The sequence below is a fragment of the Oncorhynchus mykiss genome, chromosome 6 (assembly GCF_013265735.2).
Source record: "Oncorhynchus mykiss isolate Arlee chromosome 6, USDA_OmykA_1.1, whole genome shotgun sequence".
Taxonomy (NCBI): domain Eukaryota; kingdom Metazoa; phylum Chordata; class Actinopteri; order Salmoniformes; family Salmonidae; genus Oncorhynchus; species Oncorhynchus mykiss.
In genome coordinates this window covers 49,773,945-49,795,544 of record NC_048570.1, presented here as the reverse complement: position 1 = coordinate 49,795,544, position 21,600 = coordinate 49,773,945, and the positions used below count along the sequence as shown (strand labels likewise).

The following is a 21,600-nucleotide window of genomic DNA, read 5'->3' as shown; positions in this document are numbered from 1 at the left end:
TTAATTTCTTCCCCATCATCTGAGTCAAATTTGACAAATGTATACATAAAAAAACCATTGATCACATTTACAGAAGAATTCAGTCCCTTTACTCAGTACTTTGTTGAAGCACCTTTGGCAGCGATTACAGCCTCTTCTTCTTGGCTATGACGCTACAAGCTTGGCACACCTGTATTTGGAGTTTCTCCCATTGTTTTCTGCAGACCCTCTCAAGCTCTGTCAGGTTGGATGGGGAGTGTGGCTGAACAGCTGTTTTCAGGTCTCTACAGAGATGTTTGATCATGCTCTGGCTGGGCCGCTCAAGGACATTGAGACCTGTCCCGAAGCCACTCCTGCGTTGTCTTGGCTGTGTGCTTAGTTAGGGTCGTTGTCCTGTTGGAAGGTGAACCTTTGCCCCAGTCTGAGATCCTGAGTGCTCTGGAGCAGGCTTTCATCAAGTATCTCTCTAATTTGCTCGGTTAATCTTTTCCACGATCCTGACTAGCCAACCAGTCCCTGCCGCTGAAAAACATCCCCACAGCATGATGCTGCCACCACCATGCTTCACCGTAGGGATGGTGCCAGGTTACGTCCAGACGTGACGCTTGGCATTCAGACAAAGAGTTCAATAGCTGGTTTCATCAGACCAGACAGTCTTGTTTCTCATGGTGTGAGTCCTTTAGGTGCCTTTTGACAAACTCCTAGTGGTCTGTCATGTGCCTTATATTGAGGAGTGGCTTCTGTCTGGTCACTCTACCATAAAGGCCTGATTGGTGGAGTGCTGCGGAGATGGTTGTCCTTCTGGAAGGTTCTCCCATCTCCACAGAGGAACTCTAGAGCTCTGTCAGTGACCATCAGGTTCTTGGTCACCTCCCTGACCAAGGCCCTTCTCCCCCGATTGCTCAGTTTGGCCAGGCTGCCAGCTCTAGGACGAGTCTTGGTTGTTGCAAACTTCTCCCATTTAAGAATGATGGAGGCCATTGTGTTCTTGGGGACCTTCAATGCTGCAGACATTTTTTGGTACCCTTTCACAGATCTGTGCCTCGACACAATCCTGTCTCGGTGCTCTACGGACAATTCCTTTGACCTCATGTCTTGGTTTTTGCTTTAACATGCACTGTCTAGTGATGCACCAATATGACATTTTTGGCTGATACCGATGTCCGATATTTTCCTTGTCAAAAAAAAACGATACCAATAACAAATATTTCACATTTTTGCGGCCTTTCAAGCATTCTAGTACAGTTAAATAGTTAACACACACACGGAAGAGGCCTAAGGCACTGCATCTCAGTGCAAGAGGCGTAACTACAGTCCCTGGTTCGAATCCAGGCTCTATCACATCCGGCTGTGATTGGGAGTCCCATAGGGCGGTGCACAATTGGCCCAGTGTCGCCGGGGTAGGCTCATTGTAAATAAGAGTTTGTTCTTAACTGACTTGCCTAGTTAAATGAAGGTTACATGTTATGCCCCTGAAAAAGGGGAGAAATAATCACGAGAGTGATACGGTCTTGTTTCCTCAATAACTTTTAGTGCAATCATTTTACAAAAGTAACACATTTTACCGAACATATCTACCGGAAATAGATAGTTAGGGTACAAGGCTTATTCACGTCACAACAGTATTCACTGAAACAGATACTAATTTCAATATAACTGTCAAGCACAAAGCTTTAATCAGTAAACCATAACTCAATTTATCAACAGGCAATAGTGTTTGAAAAACCATTATGCAAATAACACCGCAAAATATCTTATTAACAACGCACATGTTCATTCACAATCAACATAAAATGGCAACTACTCTCAGTACGTAGCTATTCTTCGCTGCAACCGAGCAGGGCTCATATTACTCTCTGCAAACTTAACTCTAACTTCCTCAAGATGTTACTAAGACACACCTTAAACACTCTTGGCATGTTAGCGAGTTATTACATTTAAATTACTCTTTTTTTTAAACATTTTTTTATCAATAACATACCTGAAAAGGGGGAGAAATAATCACGAGAGCGATACGGTCTTGTTTCCTCAATAATAACTTTTAGTGCAATGAGAAAAGACTGCGATTTCCCCGGGAACTTGGGTGGAGACCAGAGCAATCGATCTTAGGCTCATGGATTAAGAGCATTTAGATCACAGATTAACATTTTTACCCTTCCATTAGGCACCACAAAATGAAGTAATCAATATAACGTTTACACATTCCTCTCACAATTCGTACCCTTTGTACACTTGATGGATTTGAACTTTAACACAATTATATGAATTATCAATCAATCAACTAATACTGAATGCATGATCTTTTTAACCTTAGATGTTTTAAGATCTTCACATACTATGAACTTACTAATACTTTTTAATGTATAACAGGCTATGAATATTTCCTTTAACCTTTCATACCATACACACCATACTGACCCCAAAAATATTTTAGGGGCATTTACAGTTTAAATGCACCGTAGCCGAATACATTTAAACTCAGTTTTTCACAATTCCTGACATTTAATCCTAGTAGAAATTCCCTGTCTTAGGTCAGTTAGGATCACCACTTTATTTTATGAATGTGAAATGTCAGAATAATAGTTGCGAGAATTATTTATCAGCTTTTATTTCTTTCATCACATTCCCAGTTGGTCAGAAGTTTACATACATTCAGTTAGTATTTGATAGCCTTGCCTTTTTAAATTGTTCAACTTGGATCAAACATTTTGGGTAGCCTTCCACAAGCTTCATGCAATAAGTTGGGTGAATTTAGCCCATTCCTCCTGACAAAGCTGGTGTAACTGAGTCAGGTTAGAAGGCCTCCTTGCTCACACACGTTTTTTCATTTCTGCCCACAAATTTTCTGTAGGATTGAGGTCAGGGCTATGTGATGGCCACTCCAATACCTTGACTTTGCTGTCCTTAAGCCATTTTGCCACAACTTTGGAAGTATGCTTGTCCATTTGGAAGACCCATTTACAACCAAGATTTAACTTCCTGACTGATGTCTTGAGATGTTGCTTCAATATATCCACATCATTTTCCTTCCTCATGAAGCCATCTATTTTCTGAAGTGCACCAGTCCCTCCTGCAGCAAAGCACCTCCACAACATGATGCTGCCACCCCTGTGCTTCACGGTTGGGATAGTGTTTTTCGGCTTGCAAGCCTCTTTTTCCTCCAAACATAACTATGGTCATTATGGCCAAACAGTTCTATTTTTGTTTCATCAGAGCAGAGGACATTTCTCCAAAAAGTACGATCTTTGTCCCCATGTGCAGTTGCACACCGTAGTCTTGCTTTTTCATGACGGTTTTGGAGCAGTGGCTTCTTCCTTGCTGAGCGGCCTTTCAGGTTATGTCGATATAGGACTCGTTTTACTGTGGATATAGATACTTTTGTACCTGTTTCCTCAGCATCTTCACAAGGTCCTTTGCCGTTGTTCTGGGATTGATTTGATCTTTTCGCACCAAAGTACGTTCATCTCTAGGAGACAGAACGCGTCTCCTTCCTTAGCGCTATGACGGCTGCATGGTCCCATGGTGTTTATACTTGCGTATTATTGTTTGTACAGATGAACGTGGTACCTTCAGGCGTTTGGAAATTGCTCCAAAGGATGAACCAGACTTGTGGAAGTCTACAGTTTTTTTTTTTTCCTGAAGTGTTGGCTGATTTCTTTTGATTTTCCCATGTCAGAGGCACTGAGTTTGAAGGTAGGCCTTGAAATACATCCACAGGTACACCTCCAATTGACTCAAATGATGTCAATCATCATCAGAAGCTTCTAAAGCCATGGAATTTTCCAAGCTGTTTAAAGGCACACTGACCGCTGGAATTGTGTTACAGTGAATTATAAACAAAATAATCTTGTCTGTAAACAATTGTTGGAAAAATTACTTGTCTTGCACAATGTAGATGTCCTAACCGACTTGCCAAAACTATAGTTTTTTAACGAGAAATGTGTGGAGTGGTTGAAAAACGAGTTTTAATGACTCCAACCTTAGTGTATGTAAACTTTCGACTTCAACTGTACATATTTAGGGAGTGACAATGGACTTTGGATTGTACATTTTGTATGATATTTTACAAGACAGTGTATGACACCACTAACATTGTGTGCCTGGCATAGAGATGCGTGTACAGTGCCTTCAGACAGTATTCATACCCCTTCACTTATTCCACATTTTGTTGTTACAGGCTGAATTTAAAATGAATTAAATTGAGATTGTGTCTCGATTTATCTTACTGTTCTAATGAATGTTGTGTTGGCAGGCTTATCCCGGTTAGCTGCGATCAGCATGAAGGAGCCGGTCAGCATCCAGGTGGGAGAGAACTCTGAGGGGATCAACGATCTAACTCCGGACCCCACCACAGTCCAGGGCAAGTCGGACCGCTTTGCTGTTCCCGAGAGGCTGCAGCAGCACATGGTGGTGGTTCCCAGCAAACTAAGGCTGGTCTGCCTGGCAGCCTTCATCCTGTCCAAGTGCAAGGTAAGCAGGGTCTGGTATTGGGTGTAGTTTTCCCTAGATGCTGATCTGATCTTGGGTCAGTTTTCGCTTTTCTCTCACTAAAGATTGAGATTAGGCTTGGGGGATGTGAAGGTGGTCCTACATCTGTGCCTGGGAGAAACTTCTGCCCAGAATGCACAGTCCACATGCAGATAGCCAACCCCCAAATATCAACCTATCTTATTGTTCGTGTTAAATCGGGGAGCTCAATTAGTCTTAACATTCTGGGAAACTAAGTAGGGATGTTAATCGGTTAGCTTCTGAAAATTACATTTGACCAGTCGTGCTTATTGGTCTGCAGGCTAATTTGCATAATTTAGTGGAATTGAATTGGCGCGTGTATATTTTCGTTAGTCATGCATCTTATGACACGTGCACAGCATACAGAGCCTAGTTTGAGTGGAATATCCTACCACATGTCAGACAGCGTAAGATTAGATCCTCAGTGGAGTGGAACTTGCTTTTCGTAAGCCCAGTCACTGTGCAACGATTCTAAATTAAATTGCGTGTTTCTCTCCCGTTCTATTGGTTTTCATAACTTTCGTTTCCCAGAAGCCAAACGCCCAATCTTAGTCATATTACCAACGCATCCTAGTTGTTATACTTACTATGCACCCCTCTTTCTAAGTTTCTAACAGAGATTTTCCTCTGTCACATATGGAACCGCTCGCATTAGGTGTGCTGTTTCAAGTGGTGTTTTCCCCCGAATTGCATTTTGGCAAATGTTTGAATGCCTTTTTTTTAATATTTATTTATATATATATATACACTGCATATATATTTTTGCTACTGCTTCATTACAGGAGTTACATGTTCAATAATTGGCTATTCAATTTTGACTGATAAGACAATAGGCTTGCTTTTGGCGCATGTTTCCATTAAGCTCGTAAGGGAAACTGTCCGGTCCTTGTGTGCATGCCTAGTATCAGAGAGCAAGAGGCGAAGCTAGAGGTTTCACTCTCGCCAAAATCTGTCCAAAATAAGCCCAATGCGTTTCTATGTCGCCTGCCTTCAAGCCTTTTAACACTGTTAGGGCGGATAAATAAGCGTCTCGTCATTATATACAGATCTCTAATAGTATTTTCTGTTGGTCACATCGTTTTACTGTTTAGATTTTTTTTTACTGTTTGTTAACCGGTTAATGAGATTTTTTTTATTCGGCAGCAAAAGTGACTGAAATTTGCATCCCTAAAGTAAAGGATATGCACATTGTCCCATTTTATATTATGGCTGTGTTTATCCTCTCACCCCTGCAGTTTGAGAAGGGTCACAAGATAATTGTGTTTGTGTCGAGTTGTGAGGCAGTGGAGTTCCTGCTGATCCTTTTCAACGCCGTGCTCTCTGGGCCAAAAGCCAAACAGCAGCCTCCGCTCAGCTTCTTCCGTCTCCACGGCAACATGAAGCAGGAGGTGAGACCCTACTTTTTTAACCTACCATGTACCCATGTGACTGTTGCATGTTAGTACAGGACTGTTTTACATTTGTGTTACACAGGCATCACTTCCAGGGCCTTCTCTGGAGCAGCAGCACAGTCTTTCCAATGAAGGCTGCTTTTAGTCAGGGTCAGAGAGTGGCTATACCATGCCCTGTGTTGCTACTAACCAGCTGGTGTAGTGTGGCAGTCACCAGGCCATGCCCTGTGGCTGTACCCGGGGAGGAGCTGAGGGCTAATGCCCTGCCCAGTGTTCACCCCTGTCCCAAGGCTGCTAATGACAGTCAACGGGGGCTGCCCATATGGCACCTCTGGGGGCGTGGGACTGGAGATGGGCAGTGGGCACAAGCTCTGGTTATATATTAAAGAGGAATGGGTCAGGTTGCAGTATGGACGGCAGAGGCTGTCATCGAGGCTGGATCTACGTCTCAAATGGCACCCTATTCCGTATATAGTGCACTGCTTTGGTCAAAAGTAGTGCACTATGTTGGGGATAGGATGCCATTTGGGATTCGGACAGAGTTATTATGGATGTGTTTGGTAATAGGAGTGCACAGGCTTGGGCCCCTTACAACTGCTCCTGTGACGAGGATGGTAGGTGACACAGCTGTTATTGCACCTGAAACAGATTGTCCTCCACAAATACCCTTTATGGATTTTGGTGTTGTCTTATATGGGCAAATCATTTTTTACCTGTACAAAATTAAACAACAAACTTTATTTTTAACAGGAAAGGACAGAAGTTTTTCAAGAGTTCTCTCTCTGCAAGACTGGAATTCTGCTCTGTACGGTAAGCCAACTCAACGTTTGAGACACTGCCTGGGCCTAAATGACGCCGGATATCTTCCTGCGGGTTGAGGGAAACCGTTAGATTAAATAATGACTGTCGTACCAGGTCTAAATTGTGTAGCCCTGGGTCCCAGGCAGCGAGTGGCCTGAGTATCAGCCCCTGTTTGCTGGAAGAAAAATACATAATATCCCTGCCCTGCGGGAACCAGCCCAGCTTCTCTTTCCATTAGCTTTGGCATTTTGCTAAAAAGTTCCCTAGGCAACTGAGCTTGCCATGGACTTAAACCCAGAACTGTTGCCTCTCAAAATCATTTTCACTTGATGTTGTGAAAGGTTGCATGGCCAGTTCTTGTCATCCTTCCTTACACCCCTCTCTCCCTCTGTCTCTCTGTTTCTCACCCCCCCCCCCCATCTCCTTCACTACTTGATTGGTCATTCAATTCAATTGCTTAGTTCCTAGATATTTGTCCTTTGCCATTCGTTTGGACTTGCATTCTTTCAACCAGCCACTGAGGCACACCGTCCCACGATGTCAAAACAATATCAACAATGACAACTTCATTTTGGGGAAATGAAATGTGTGTGAATGAGAGACCCCTTAATGCTAAATGACAAGGCTGAATGAATAAGTGGTTCTAATCCGTCTGACAGGCTTGGCAGGGCCCAGCACTGGCCTCCATCTGTACTGGCTGGCCAGGCCAGCATCGCTACTCCACCCCTCCCTAGGCAGTCCAGTGTGCCCGGCCAATACACAGCTCATCCTGGCCCTGCCACTGGCAACCGAAGGCCAAATGCAGCATCTTCCCTCTTCCTAGCACTCCAATATCAGCTATTTATTTATATTATACGCTACAGCAGCGCAGCTGGCCACAAACCACAATGGCCTCCCAGACCAATAAAGACAATGGCCTTTTTGAAATGTTAGCCCATTTCAAACAAACTCCTGTGCGTGCACACATTTGACCAGGAAAATGTAGTACTACTTACCTACTTCTTAAATCTTACCTACAAGTCAGAGGGTTGGTTTCAGCCTTGCATTGGGAGGCCCACGACATCAAACTCATTATTTTTTATTTTTTTCTCCAGGATGTTGCAGCACGTGGACTTGACATGCCTCAGGTGACATGGATTGTACAGGTAAAATTCTAATATAAGAACATGACATTACTGTCCATAGAGGGTTTCCAAGTGAAATGTCAGATATTTGTATTTAAATTAGTAATTTGTGTGTCTGTGTTTCAGTACAACCCTCCAACCACTCCAGCAGAGTACGTGCACCGCGTCGGGCGAACTGCCCGTATAGGAGCTAAGGGAAGCAGCCTTCTCTTTCTCACCCCTGCTGAAATGTCCTATGTCACTTCTCTAGCAAATCACAATATCAGGTAGGTCTGTGGATGATCACTCAACATCCCTTCTCTAACCCGTGTTGCCATGTTCACAACCTTTTTATGGTTGTGTGACACATCTCCACACAGTCTCTCTGCGTCTCCAACTCTAAAGTTAGTCTTATTTGTACTTTTCTATGCTCCATATAAGACTGTGAAACACTTTTCTCTCCCAGTCCTGTTCTCATACACGTGGTCTGTATGGTTTTACTTTGTGCACGCACACACTAATGCTTCATTCCCAAGCTCTTAGTGTAGCCCGGGCTGAATCGTCTGGGCAGATCAATCTCTGTGAAGGGGAGCACTGACAGCCACTGAGCAGAGCTGTCACCCTCTATGGTCATGTGCCTACCAGGACTAGACTAATCACACACCGCCACTGCTCACAATGTAATTTACCACAAGCAACATGACAGCCTGCTGCTAGGGTGGGGCATTGGGCATTGCGGAACATCCCGCACCCCACATCTATTTTTATGGGCACAAGCACTGTTCATGACACAAACTGTTCACACCCCTCTTGTTGGCGGAGAGAGTTTTAAAGCTTATTTTCTGCAATTCTACACATTTTGTCATGGGGCGCAAAGAAAATGGTTAAGCACATTTTCATGCAATTCTGTACATTTTGCCATGTCTAATGTATATTCATGTGATATGTGCACTCACAGGAGTTTGTTTTAAATGGGCTAACATTTCAAAAAGGCCATTGTCTTTATTGATCTGGGAGGCCATTGTGGTTTGTGGCCTCCTGCCGAACCCACAGTTTGGGAACCACTGTGCTATAGGTTTATTAAAAGGGTTTATGACGAGGGAGTAAGACATCCGGAGAGATCCAATAGAAAGTCATACTACAAAAGTCTCACTACTTTGTGTCTTTAGAACAATCACCCGTTTGAGGCTGTCACAATGTTTGGATTTCCCCAAATGTACTTACTTGATAGTTTTTTGAAAGCAGTCCACAGTGGAACTCAGGGTGTCTGGGGTGTATTCACTAGGAAGCATATGTAACCATAGGGGCCAAAAAATGGAATGGACCTACCTGAATTTGTCCAATAAGAAACTCTTGTTTTTGTTTAAAAAAAAAATCTGCATCAAAACGGTTTGCTACGGTTTGCACAGTGCACTAATGAATACACCCCTGTTGTCAACTGTTCCTCCAGCCTGTCCGAGATGAAGATGGAGATGATTCTGTCAACGTTAATGCTGGACGACCGCTTCAAAGTCAGGGGAAAGTATGACGGCAAGGTGAGGTAGCAACAAGCTCAACACATTTTATACTTATAAGACTACATTCAGCTTTCACCAATGTTAAAAGTGCTTTCCTTCTGGTCAGTTCAATCCACATAACTTGTGTGTGTTGTGCACCTGTGTGTGTCTGTAGAAGTCTTCCGGGGCTCCGGAGCAGGAGGTGCAGGAAAGGGCAACTGTCCTACAGACAGAGTTTGAGAACGTTGTCCATAACGATAACAATTCTGTCCAAGCAGCCAAGAGAGGTGTGTTAAATTTGTTTAAAATTTGCACACAAGAAAAGACAAGGCAATAAAATGAGAGTTTAAAGACAAAGGAAAACTGCAGGAGAGGGATAGTATGGCACCTCCCCCTTTCCATTTTTAAAACAGAATCCTAACATTTAAAAAAATCAAATAGTTGGGTATAACACAAAAAAAAAAAAAAGATTTAAGCACATGGGTAAAAAATTAAATAAATTCAAGTTAAATGCATAATCACCATGCGTTACAAACCAACTTCACCTAACATTGCTGGGTTAAACGGACAAAAAAAAGCGAAGAATTCTATGTTTAACATGATCATTGACATTATATTGTATACAGCAGGAAAGTTTGGGTACAGAATCAAAAGAACGGCTTCCTCATTATGAGAGAATGGTATTCTCACTAACAGTTTGTCTGGTTGACTGGTTAAAACTCCTGTTTTGTGGTCCTCGTTTTAGTGACGTTCTCTCATCGCTTTCCTCTGTTGCTTTAGCCTTGCAGTCCTTCCTACGGGCGTACACTGCCTACCCATCCAACATGAAGCACATCTTCCATATCAAAGCCCTGCACCTGGGCCACGCCGCCAAGAGCTTCGGCCTAAGGGACGCCCCACAGGGCCTGGTCACCGCCCCTGCCAAGGGCTCCAACAAAGACAAGGGACAGGCCAAGGGCAAGAGGTGAGCCTAAACACTGCGGCACTGCTAGCATTACTGAACTGTCTTGTCACTTTCTTACTGTCATTCATACATCTTCTTTTTTTAATGTAAAAATGTGTTGTTTAGCATGTACAGTTGAAGTCGGAAGTTGACATACACCTACATATATTAAACTCTGTTTTTCACAATTCCTAACATTAATCCTAGTAAAAATTCCCTGTTTTAGGTCAGTTAGGATCACCACTTTATTTTAAGAATGTGAAATGTCATAATAGCAGAGAATAATTTATTTCAGCTTTTTATTTCTTTCATGACATTCCCAGTGGGTTAGAAGTTTACATACTCATGTGGAATTTGGTACCATTGTCTTTAAATTGTTTGTCTTGGGTCAAATGTTTCGGGTAAACTTCCAAAAGCTTCCCGCAATAAGTTGGGTGAATTCCTCCTGACAGAGCTGGTGTAACTGAGTCAGGTATGTAGGCCTCCTTGCTCGCGCACACTTTTTCAGTTCTGCCCACACATTTTCTATAGGATTGAGGTCAGGGCTTTGTGATGGCCACTCCAATACCTTGACTTTGTTGTCCTTAAGCCATTTTGCCACAACTTTGGAAATATGCTTTGGGTCATTGTCTATTTGGAAGACCCATTTGTGACCAAGCTTTAACTTCCTGACTGATGTCTTGAGATGTTGCTTCAATATATCCACATCATTTTTCCTCCCTCATGATGCCATCTATTTTGTGAAATGCGCCAGTCCCTCTTGCAGCAAAGCACCTCCACAACATGATGCTGCCATCCCCGTGCTTCACTGTTGGGATGGTGTTCTTCGGCTTGCAAGCATTGCCCCTTTTCCTCCAAACATAATGATGGTCATTATGGCCAAACAGTTCTATTTTTGTTTCATCAGGCCAGGGGACATTGCTCCAAAAAAGTACAATCTTTGTCCCCATGTGCAGTTGCAAACTGTAGTCTGGCTTTTTTATGGCGGTTTGGGAGCAGTGGCTTCTTCCTTGCTGAGAGGCCTTTCAGGTTATGTCGATATAGGACTCGTTTTACTGTGGATGTAGATACTTTTGTACCGGTTTCCTACAGCATCTTCATAAGGTCCTTTGTTGATGTTCTGAGATTGATTTGCTCTTTTCGCAGCAAAGTACGTTCATCTCTAGGAGACAGAACGCGTCTCCTTCCTTAGCGGTATGATGGCTGCGTGGTCCCATGGTGTTTATACTTTTACTACTTATACTATTGTTTGTACAGATGAATGTGGTACCTTCAGGGGTTTGGCAATTGCTGGATGAACTAGACTTGTGGAGGTCTACACATTTTTTTTCTGCGTTTTTGGCTAATTTCTTTTGATTTTCCCATGATGTCAAGCAAAGAGGCACTGAGTTTGAAGGTAGGCCTTGAAATGCATCCACAGGTATTCAAATGATGTAAATTAGCCTATCAGAAGCTTCTACAGCATTTTCTGGGTTTTTCCCAAGCTGTTTAAAGGCACAGACAAATTAGTATATGTAAACTTCTGACCCACTGGAATTGTGATACAGTGAGGTAAGTGAAATAACCTTTGAGATAAAGTCTTTAAACAATTGTTGGAAAAATTACTTGTCATGCACAAGAGTAGATATTCTAACCAACTTGCCGAAACTATAGTTTGTTCACAAGAAATTTGTGGAGTGGTTGAAAAAATAGTTTAGTGACTTCTGTCTTCAACTGCATGTGTGCAATGGAGGAAGCTGCCCTTTTTTTGCATTTGAAATATCAGCCATAGCGAGCTGCCATTCCCGTCCCTCTGGGTGTAGAGGAGTGGCTGTATGTCTAGACTCCCAGAGGACGATCCGTATGGCCAGGCGGGGCCGTTGCTAGGGGTGTCTGACACTGGACCTGCCTCCACTCATCTCTACTCTCACACAGCTATTAGTGGTCATCTGAGGGATTCCCCTGAGGCTTAGCACTCAGGTTCTGGCCTGACTGACTTCTGGCTGGCTGCTTGGCCTGGACTCGCCCTCCAGACAGACGCAGGCAGCGCAGCACAGCCGGAGAGAGGGAAGGAGGGTCAGCTCAGCAGGGTGCCATAGTGCTCATTAGCCTGCTGATTGTGGGAGACATGTTAGTATATTCTGCGCTGCTTGGACTGATTAGCGTGGGCTCTCACTTCTACAGCAAGCTAGCAGCTAGCACCTGCTATAGATATATGCAGTCTGACTGACGTTCAGCTCAGTGGAACTTGGTTCATTTGGTTTCGGTGAGCTAGGTTTGTAAAACGATTCCTTGCCCATCACCTTGATGTAAGAGTGTGGTTCATGTTTTTTTCCTGTGTGTGTCTCAAGTGGCACCTTATTCCCTATATAGTGCACTACTTTTGACCAGGGTCTTGGGACTCGTTTCCCAAAGTCTTCATAGCATTAAGATCATTGCTAGAACCGTCTTACCATCTTCGGTTGTTTCCCAAAACCATTATTACTAAAGTTGCACTTGAAAACGTTTGTTATTTACCGACTGCCTTGGATGCTTTTTTGCCCTTCCCAGTCACTTTATACACAGAAGAGCTCAGCTAAACACAGAATTAAGAGTTTTCCGCCGCGCTGTGACCGCCGATAACTTCAGAACGAAGTTGACTACAAATACAACGTTGCCAATTTCTTTGCAATTGTTACAAACAAGTAAAGAATAAAATTGTTTGAAGTGAAAACAGAGATGACTGCAAAAGATAAATGGGCTACGTAGGCCTGTATATTAAAATCACATTGAAGTCAATTGTATGTTCATTCAATTGCATTCTATTTGCCAGTTCTAGGCTGTTTGTCATTTTTGGCTCAATATATTTCAATATGTGTAATGTGCCATCTTGATTTAGTGTATTATTATAGAGTAAGCATTTAGAATGTTTTGTTACAGCCTGAATAAAACATTTATTAAATTGAGATTGTGTCACTGGCCTACACACAATACCCCATAATGTCAGAGTGGAATAATATTTTAAGAAATGTCTTGAGTCGGGTATTTAAACCCTTTGTTTTGACAAGCCTAAATAAGTTCAGTTGTAAAAAAAGTGCTTAAGTTACATAATACGCTGCATGGACTCACTCTGTGTACGGAAATACTGTTAACCCCCTAGAGTCGATTTCCGCACACCCGCGTGACCCAAGTGTCAGGAGACTCGTCTGATGTCGGTTCAGACGATCTGCCAACTGCTGTCTGTGGCGTCCGAACCGTTTTTGGCTACACACTAATTGACTCTAATGAACATGTACAGGCCATACAAGACTTGACTGAAGGTCCCTTGGTAACAGTTGAAAAAATGTATGGAAGTACAATGCCTTCAAAAAGTTTTCAGACCCCTTTTTCCACATTTTGGTACCTTATTCTAAAATGGAATTTAAAAAAATAAATCCTCGATTTACACACACTACACCATAATAATAAAGCGAAAACAGGTTTTTAGAGATTTGTGTAAGAGTATTGATAGCTAGCATAGCATTAAGCCTAGCATTCAGCAGGCAACATTTTCACAAAAACAAGAAAAGCATTCAAATAAAATAATTTACCTTTGAAGAACTTCGGATGTTTTCAATGAGGAGACTCTCAGTTAGATAGCAAATGTTCAGTTTTTCCAAAAATATTATTTGTGTAGGAGAAATCGCTCCGTTTTGTTCATCACGTTTGGCTAAGAAAAAAAACAGAAAATTCAGTCATTACAACGCCAAACTTTTTTCCAAATTAACTCCATAATATCGACAGAAACATGGCAAACGTTGTTTAGAATCAATCCTCAAGGTGTTTTTCACATATCTATTCGATGATAAATCATTCGTGGCAGTTGGGTTTCTCCTCAGTAGCAAACGGAAAAGTACTGCAGCTGGAGATTACGCAATAATTGCGACGGAGGACACCAAGCGACCACCTGGTAAATGTAGTGTCTTATGGTCAATCTTCCAATGATATGCCTACAAATACGTCACAATGCTGCAGACACCTTGGGGAAACGACAGAAAGTGTAAGCTCATTCGTGGCCCATTCACAGCCATATAAGGAGACATTGGAACACAGCGCCTTCAAAATCTGGGGCACTTCCTGTTTGAAATTTCATCTTGGTTTCGCCTGTAGCATCAGTTCTGTGGCACTCACAGACAATATCTTTGCAGTTTTGGAAACGTCAGTGTTTTATTTCCAAAGCTGTCAATTATATGCATAGTCGAGCATCTTTTCGTGACAAAATATCTTGTTTAATACGGGAACGTTTTTCATCCAAAAATTAAGAGCGCCCCCTATATCCATGAAGTTAAATGAAAGAAATTTGGAACGATCAGGACTGCCAAAATGAGCAATCGGGGGAGAAGGGCCTTCGTCAGGGAGGTGACCAAGAAGCCGATGGTCACTCTGACAGAGCTCTAGTATTCCTCTGTGGAGATGGGAGAATCTTCCAGAAGGACAACCATCTCTGCAGCACTCGGAGATGCAGACAATAATCAGGCCTTTATGGTAGCGTGGCCAGACGGAAGCCACTCCTCAGTAAAAGGTACATTTTTTTTATACATTTATTTAACTAGGCAATAAGAACAAATTATTTTTTTCAATGACAGCCTAGGAACAGTGGATATAACTGCCTGTTCAGGGGCAGAACAACAGATTTGTACCTTGTGAGCTCGGGGGTTTGAACTTGCAACCTTCCGATTACTAGTCCAACACTCTAACCGCTAGGCTACCCTGCCGCCCAGTACATCACAGCCCACTTGGAGTTTGTCAAAAGGCACCTAAAGACTCTGACCAGGTAGTCACCTGGAATGCATTTCAATTAACATCTGTCTGTGCCTTGTTAAAAGTACATTTGTGGAATTTCTTTCTTTAAATGCATTTGAGCCAATCAGTTGTGTTTTGACAAGGTAGGGGTTAAAAAAGTTAATATGGCAAGAACAGCTCAAATAAGCAAAGCAAAGCGAAACAACAGTCCATTACTTGAAGACATGGTCAGTCAAATCAGAAAATGTAAAGAACTTTTAACGTTTCTTCAAGCGCATTCGTAAAAACCATCAAGCGCTATGATGAAACTGGCTCTCATGAGGACCGCCACAAGATAGGAAGACCTAGAGTTACCTCTGCTGCAGAGGATAAGTTCATTACAGTTACCAGCTTCAGAAATTGCAGCCCAAATAAATGCTTCACAGAGTTCAAGTGAAAGACACATCTCAACATCAACTGTTCAGAGGAGACTGCGTAAATCAGGCCTTCATGGTCGAATTTCTGCAAAGAAACCACAACTGAAGAATACCAATAATAAGAGACTTGCTTGGGCCAAATTTGAGATTTTTGCTTCCAACCGCCTTGTCTTTGTAAGACCCGGAGCAGGTGAATGGATGATCTCCGCATGTGTGGTTCCCAGGAGGAGGTGTGGGGGTGCTTTGCTGGTGACACTGTCAGTGATTTTATTTAGAATTCAAGGCACACTTAACCAGCATGGCTACCACAGTGTTCTGCAGCGATACGCCATACCATCTGGTTTGCGCTTAGTGGTACTATCATTTGTTTTTCAACAGGAAAATGATCCAACACACCTCCCAGGCTGTGTAAGGGCTGTTTGACCAAGAAGGAGAGTGATGGAGTACTGTATCAGATGACCTGGCCTCCAGTCACCTGTCCTCAACCCAATTGAGATGGTTTGGGATGAGTTGCACTGCAGTTGTGAAGGAAAAGCAGCCAACAAGTGCTCAGCATATGTGGGAACTCCAAGATTTTTGGAAAAGCATTCCAGGTTAAGCTGGTTGAGAGAATGCCAAGTGTGCAAAGCTGTCAAGGCAAAGGGTGGCTACTCTGTGGTATCTCAAATATAAAATATAGTTTGATTTACATACCACTTTTATTGGTTACTTCATGATTCCATATGTGTTATTTCATAGTTTTAATGTCCAATTTTATTCTACAATGTAGAAGAAAGTAAAAATAAAGAAAAAGCCTTGAATGAGTAGGTGTCCAAACTTGACTGATACTGTATGTAAATGGGATATTTCAGTATTTTATTTATAATTTAGCAAACATTTCTAAAAACCTGTTTCTGTTTGTAGTTTGTGCTCGTGTGTAGATTGAGGGGGGAAAACAATTGAAACAATTTTAGAATAAGGCTGTAACGTAACAAAGTGGAAAAAGTCAAGGGGTCTGAATATTTTCTGAAGACACAAAATATGGGGTTAAATAAATGTATAAAAAATGTATTATCTCTCTATCGGAGAGACACTGTAGAACAAACTTAATATTGATATTTCTTTTGCAACTATCTGTTCCATGTAATGAATCTTCTATTCAATGCATTTGTATGGGCAAACAGCAGTAAGATCAAATAATTGTTTGTTTTTTTGTTACTTCAAGGGGTTTTAAAATTCTAAATCAAATAGCCAAATGATCCTTGGTATGACCTTTACTATATAGCTTAGTCGAAAAACTGCAACGTATGTGGCAAAGAAATTAACATTATGTCCTTAATACAAAGCGTTATGTTTGGAGCAAATCCAAAACATCCCTGAGTACCACTCTTTATATTTTCAAGCATGGTGGTGGCTTCATCATGTTGTGTATGCTTGTCATCGGCAAGGACTATGGTGTTTTTTTAGGTTAAAAATAAACCGAGGAGAGCTATGCACAGGCAATATCCTAGAGGAAAACCTGGGAGACATTCACCTTTCAACAGGACAATAACCTGAAACACAAGGCCAAATATAAGCTGGAGTTGCTTACCAAGATGACATTGAATGTTCTTGAGTGGCCAAGTTATAGCTTTGACAATGGCTGTCAACCAACTTGACAGAGCTTGAGGAATATTGTGTGTGGATGGGTGAGAATTTATTTTTTATACATTTTGAATTCAGGCTCTAGCACAACAAAATATGGAATAAGTTGAGGGGTATGAATACTTTCTGAAATTACTGTCTCAGAGCTGATCTGATGTCAGTATTGTAGAATACATCTAATGTTAGGTAAGATTTGAATGGAGAAAGCTGATCCGAGAGCAGTGTTGCTTTTCTTTCGATCCCATTAATATCGGCACGTAGTGTAACGACTATGTTCTCTCTGTGCTTGTTTGGGAAACACTCTTAAACAGTTAAAAATATATATATATTTTTTCACCCTTATTTAACCAGGTAGACCAGTTGAGAACAAGTTCTCATTTACAACTGCGACCTGGCCAAGATAAAGCAAAGCAGTGCGACAAAAACAACAGTTACACATGGGATAAACAAACGTACAGTCAATAACACAATAGAAACATCTGTGTACAGTGTGAGCAAATCAAGTAAGGGGGTAAGGCAATAAATAGGCCAATAGTGGCGAGGTAATAATTTAGCAATTTACAGAGAAGAAAAACAAATATGGGGATGAGGTAGGTAGGTAGGTTGTTAGTTGGATGGGCTATTTACAGATTGGCTGTGTACAGCTGCAGCGATCGGTAAGCTGCTCTGACAGCTGATGCTTAAAGTTAGTGAGGGAGATTATAAGCCTCCAACTTCAGTGATTTTTGCAATTCTCCAACTGCTCTTAAATACAAGTACAACTAAATGCATGCTCTTCAACCGATCGCTGCCTGCACCTGCCTGCCCGTCGAGCATCACTACTCTGGACGGCTCTGATAGGTATTTTAATTCCAGTCATTGGCAGCAGAGAACTTGAAGGCGGCCAAAGCAGGTGTTGGCTTTGGGGATGACCAGTGAAATATACCTGCTGGAGCGCGTACTACGTGTGGGTGTTGCTATGGTGAATCATTTGAGATAAAGCCGAGCTTTACCTAGCAAAGACTTTTATAGACGAGCTAGAGCCCGTGGGTTTGTCGACGAATATTTAGCGAGGACCAGCCAACGAGGGCATACAGGTCGCAGTGGTGGGTAGTGTATGGGGCTTTGGTGACAGGCTATTTTGTAAATGACATCACTGAAGTCGAGGATCGGTAGGATGGTCAGTTTTACGAGGGTATGTTTGGCAGCATGAGTGAAGGATGCTTTGTTGCGAAATAGGAAGCTAATTCTAGATTTAACTTTGGATTGAAGATGTTTGATGTGAGTCTGGAAGGAGAGTTTAGAGTCTAACCAGACACCTAGAATATGTGGACAACTACAAATACCTATCAGAGCCGTCCAGAGTAGTGATGCTCGACGGGCGGGCAGGTGCAGGCAGCGATCGGTTGAAGAGCATGCATTTAGTTTTACTTGTATTTAAGAGCAGTTGGAGGCCACGGAAGGAGAGTTGTATGGCATTGAAGCTCGTCTGGAGGGTTGTTAAGTGTCCAAAGAAGGGCCAGCAGTATACAGAATGGTGTCGTCTGCGTAGAGGTGGATCAAAGAATCACCAGCAGCAAGAGCGACGTCATTGGTGTATACAGAGAAAATAATTAAACCCTGTGGCACCCCCATAGAGACTGCCAGAGGCCCGGACAACAGACCCTTCGATTTGACACACTGAACTCTATCTGAGAAGTAGTTGGTGAACCAGGCGAGGCAATCATTTGAGAGACCACGCCTATCGAGTCGCCAATGAGGATGTGGTGATTGACAGAGTTGAAAGCCTTGGCCAGGTCGATGAATACGGCTGCACAGTATTGTTTCTTATCGATGGCGGTTAAGATATCGTTTAGGACCATGACGCTTTGCTGAGGTGCACCCATGACCAGCTCTGAAACCAGATTGCATAGCGGAGAAGGCATGGTGGGATTCGAAATGGTCGGTAATCTGTTTGTTGACTTGGCTTTCGAAGACCTTAGAAAGGCAGGGTAAGATAGATATAGGTCTGTAGCAGTTTCTGGTCAAGTGTTTCCTGGCCATGGACCCAAAATATCAATGTTTTGTTCCTCGATCCACTTAGTTATCACTTTTGCCTTATGGCAAGGTGCTCCATCATGCTGGAAAAGGCATTATTCGTCACCAAACTGTTCCTTGGTGGTTGGAAGATGTTGCTCTCAGAGTGGTCTCCGGATGCTTTTACTGTTGGCATTACACAGGACTGATGGTAGCGCTCACCTTGTTTTCTCCGGACAAGCTTTTTTCCGGATGTCCCAAACAATCGGAAAGGGGATTCATCAGTGAAAATGACTTTACCCCAGTCCTCAGCAGTCCAATCCCTGTACCGTTTGCAGAATATCAGTCCGTCCCTGATGTTTTTCCTGGAGAGAAGTGGCTTCTTTGCTGTCCTTCTTGACACCTGGCTATCCTCAAAGTCTTCGCCTCTCTGTACGTGCAGATGCACTCATACCTGCCTGCTGCCATTCCTGAACAAGCTCTGTACTGGTGTTGCCACAATCCCGCAGCTGAATCAACTTTAGAAGATGGTCCTGGCACTTGCTGGACTTTCTTGGGCGCCCTGAAGCCGCCTTCACAACAATTGAACCACTCTTCTTGAAGTTCTTGATGATCCGATAAATGGTTGATTTAGGTGCAATCTTACTGGCAGCAATATCCTTGCCTGTGAAGCCCTTATTGTGCAAAGCAATGATGACGGCACGTGTTTCCTTTTAGGTAACCATGGTTGAAAGAGGAAGAACAATGATTCCAAGCACCACCCTCCTTTTGAAGCATCCAGCCTGTTATTCGAACTCAATCAGCATGACAGAATGATCTCCAGCCTTGTCCTCGTCAACATCCGTTAACGGGATGATATGACAACAGCCAGTGAAAGTGCAGGGCGCCAAATTCAAAACAGAAATCTCATAATTAAAATTCCTCAAACATATATGTACAGTGGGGCAAAAAAGTATTTAACACAAGCGTGAGAGTGTTGACAAGGCTGGAGATCATTCTGTCATGCTGATTGAGTTTGAATAACAGACTGGATGCTTCAAAAGGAGGGTGGTGCTCTGTCATCTGATCACTCTCCATAACATTCTGGAGGGAGTATATGACAATTAGTATTTGTGTCATTCTTAACTTTTGGCCACGACTGTACATTGTCTTCAGAAAGGCAGTGAGTTGCTGTGCAACAGCTTTTTATAAAATGTTTGAGAGGAATGGGGAGATTCAATATAGTTTTTTATATTTTCTGGGTCAAGGTTTTGTTTTTTCAATTACTGCCACTTTTAGTGAGTTTGGTTCACATCCAGTGGATAGGGATCCGTTTATTATGTTCAACATAGGAGGGCCACGCGCAGGAAAAAGCTCTTTCAGTAGTTTAGTTGGAATAGGGTCCAGTATGCAGCTTAAAGGTTTAGAGGCCATTACTATTTTCATGAATATGTCAAGAGATCGAGGATTAAAACACTTGAGTGTCTCCCTTGATCATAATTCCTGGCAGTGTTGTGCAGACTCAGGACAACTGAGCTTTGGAGGAATGTGCAGATTTAAAGAGGAGTCCGTAATGGAGTCTGAAATTTTCTTTCTAATGATCATGATCCTTTCGTCATAGAAGTTCATGAATTTATCACTACTGAAGTGAAAGCCATCTTCTTGGGGAAGGATTTTTAGTTAGCTTTGCGACAGTATCAAAAATCATTTTAAATGGTTCTTATTCTCAATTAAGTTGGAAAAATAGGATGATCGAGCAGCAGTGAGGGCTCTTTGATATTGTACGGTACTGTCTTTCCAAGCTAGTCGGAAGACTTCCAGTTTGGTGGAGCGCCATTTCCGTTCCAATTTTCTAGAAGCTTGCATCAGGGCTCAGTTATTTTCTGTTTACCAGGGAGCTACTTTCTTATGCCACGTTTTTAGGGGTGCGACTGCATCTAGGGTATTGCGCAAGGTTAAATTTAGTTCCTTAGGGTGTTAACCGATTTTTGTACTCTGTCCTTGAGTAGGTGGAGGGAGTCTGGAAGGGCATCTAGGAGTCTTTGGGTTGTCTGGGAATTTATAGCACGGCTTTTAATGATCCTTCGTTGGGGTCTAAGCAGATTATTTGTTGCGATTGCAAGCGTAATAAAATGGTGGTCCGACAGTCCAGTATTATGAGGAAAAACATTAAGATCCATAATATTTTGTTTCATGGGACAAAACTAGGTCCAGAGTATGACTGTGGCAGTGAGTAGGTCTAGAGACATGTTGGACAAAACCCACTGAGTCGATGATGGCTCCGAAAGCCTTTTGAAGTGGGTCTGTGGACTTTTCCATGTCAATATTAGTCACCAGAAATCTGAATATTATCTGCCGATAGGAATTCGGGGAACTCAGTGAGGAACGTGGTATACGGTCCAGGAGGCCTGTAAACAGTAGCTATAAAAAAACGTTTGATTAGGCTGCATAGATTTCATGACTTGAAGCTCAAAAGATGAAAACGCAGTCATTTTTGTGGGGGATAATTTAAATTTGCTATCGTAAATGTTAGCAACACCTCCGCCTTTGCGGGGGATGTGGTCACTAGTGTAACCAGGACGAGAGGCCTCAATTAACACAGTAAATTCATCAGGCTTAACCCGT

General features: G+C 42.5%; 1 protein-coding gene across 5 annotated transcripts in view; it reads left to right on the top strand.

Annotated features, from left to right (window-relative positions):
- Positions 1-21,600, top strand: part of ddx31 (DEAD (Asp-Glu-Ala-Asp) box polypeptide 31) — a 53,608-nt gene that overhangs the window by 17,692 nt on the left and 14,316 nt on the right. For all 5 annotated transcript variants that reach the window (XM_021606694.2, XM_021606692.2, XM_021606693.2 and 2 more), the window contains exons 13-20: positions 4,232-4,449; positions 5,724-5,876; positions 6,630-6,689; positions 7,775-7,825; positions 7,931-8,070; positions 9,234-9,318; positions 9,455-9,566; positions 10,060-10,243. In XM_021606694.2, the coding sequence (XP_021462369.2) occupies positions 4,232-4,449; positions 5,724-5,876; positions 6,630-6,689; positions 7,775-7,825; positions 7,931-8,070; positions 9,234-9,318; positions 9,455-9,566; positions 10,060-10,243 (1,003 nt within the window). The remainder of the gene's footprint in view (positions 1-4,231; positions 4,450-5,723; positions 5,877-6,629; positions 6,690-7,774; positions 7,826-7,930; positions 8,071-9,233; positions 9,319-9,454; positions 9,567-10,059; positions 10,244-21,600) is intronic.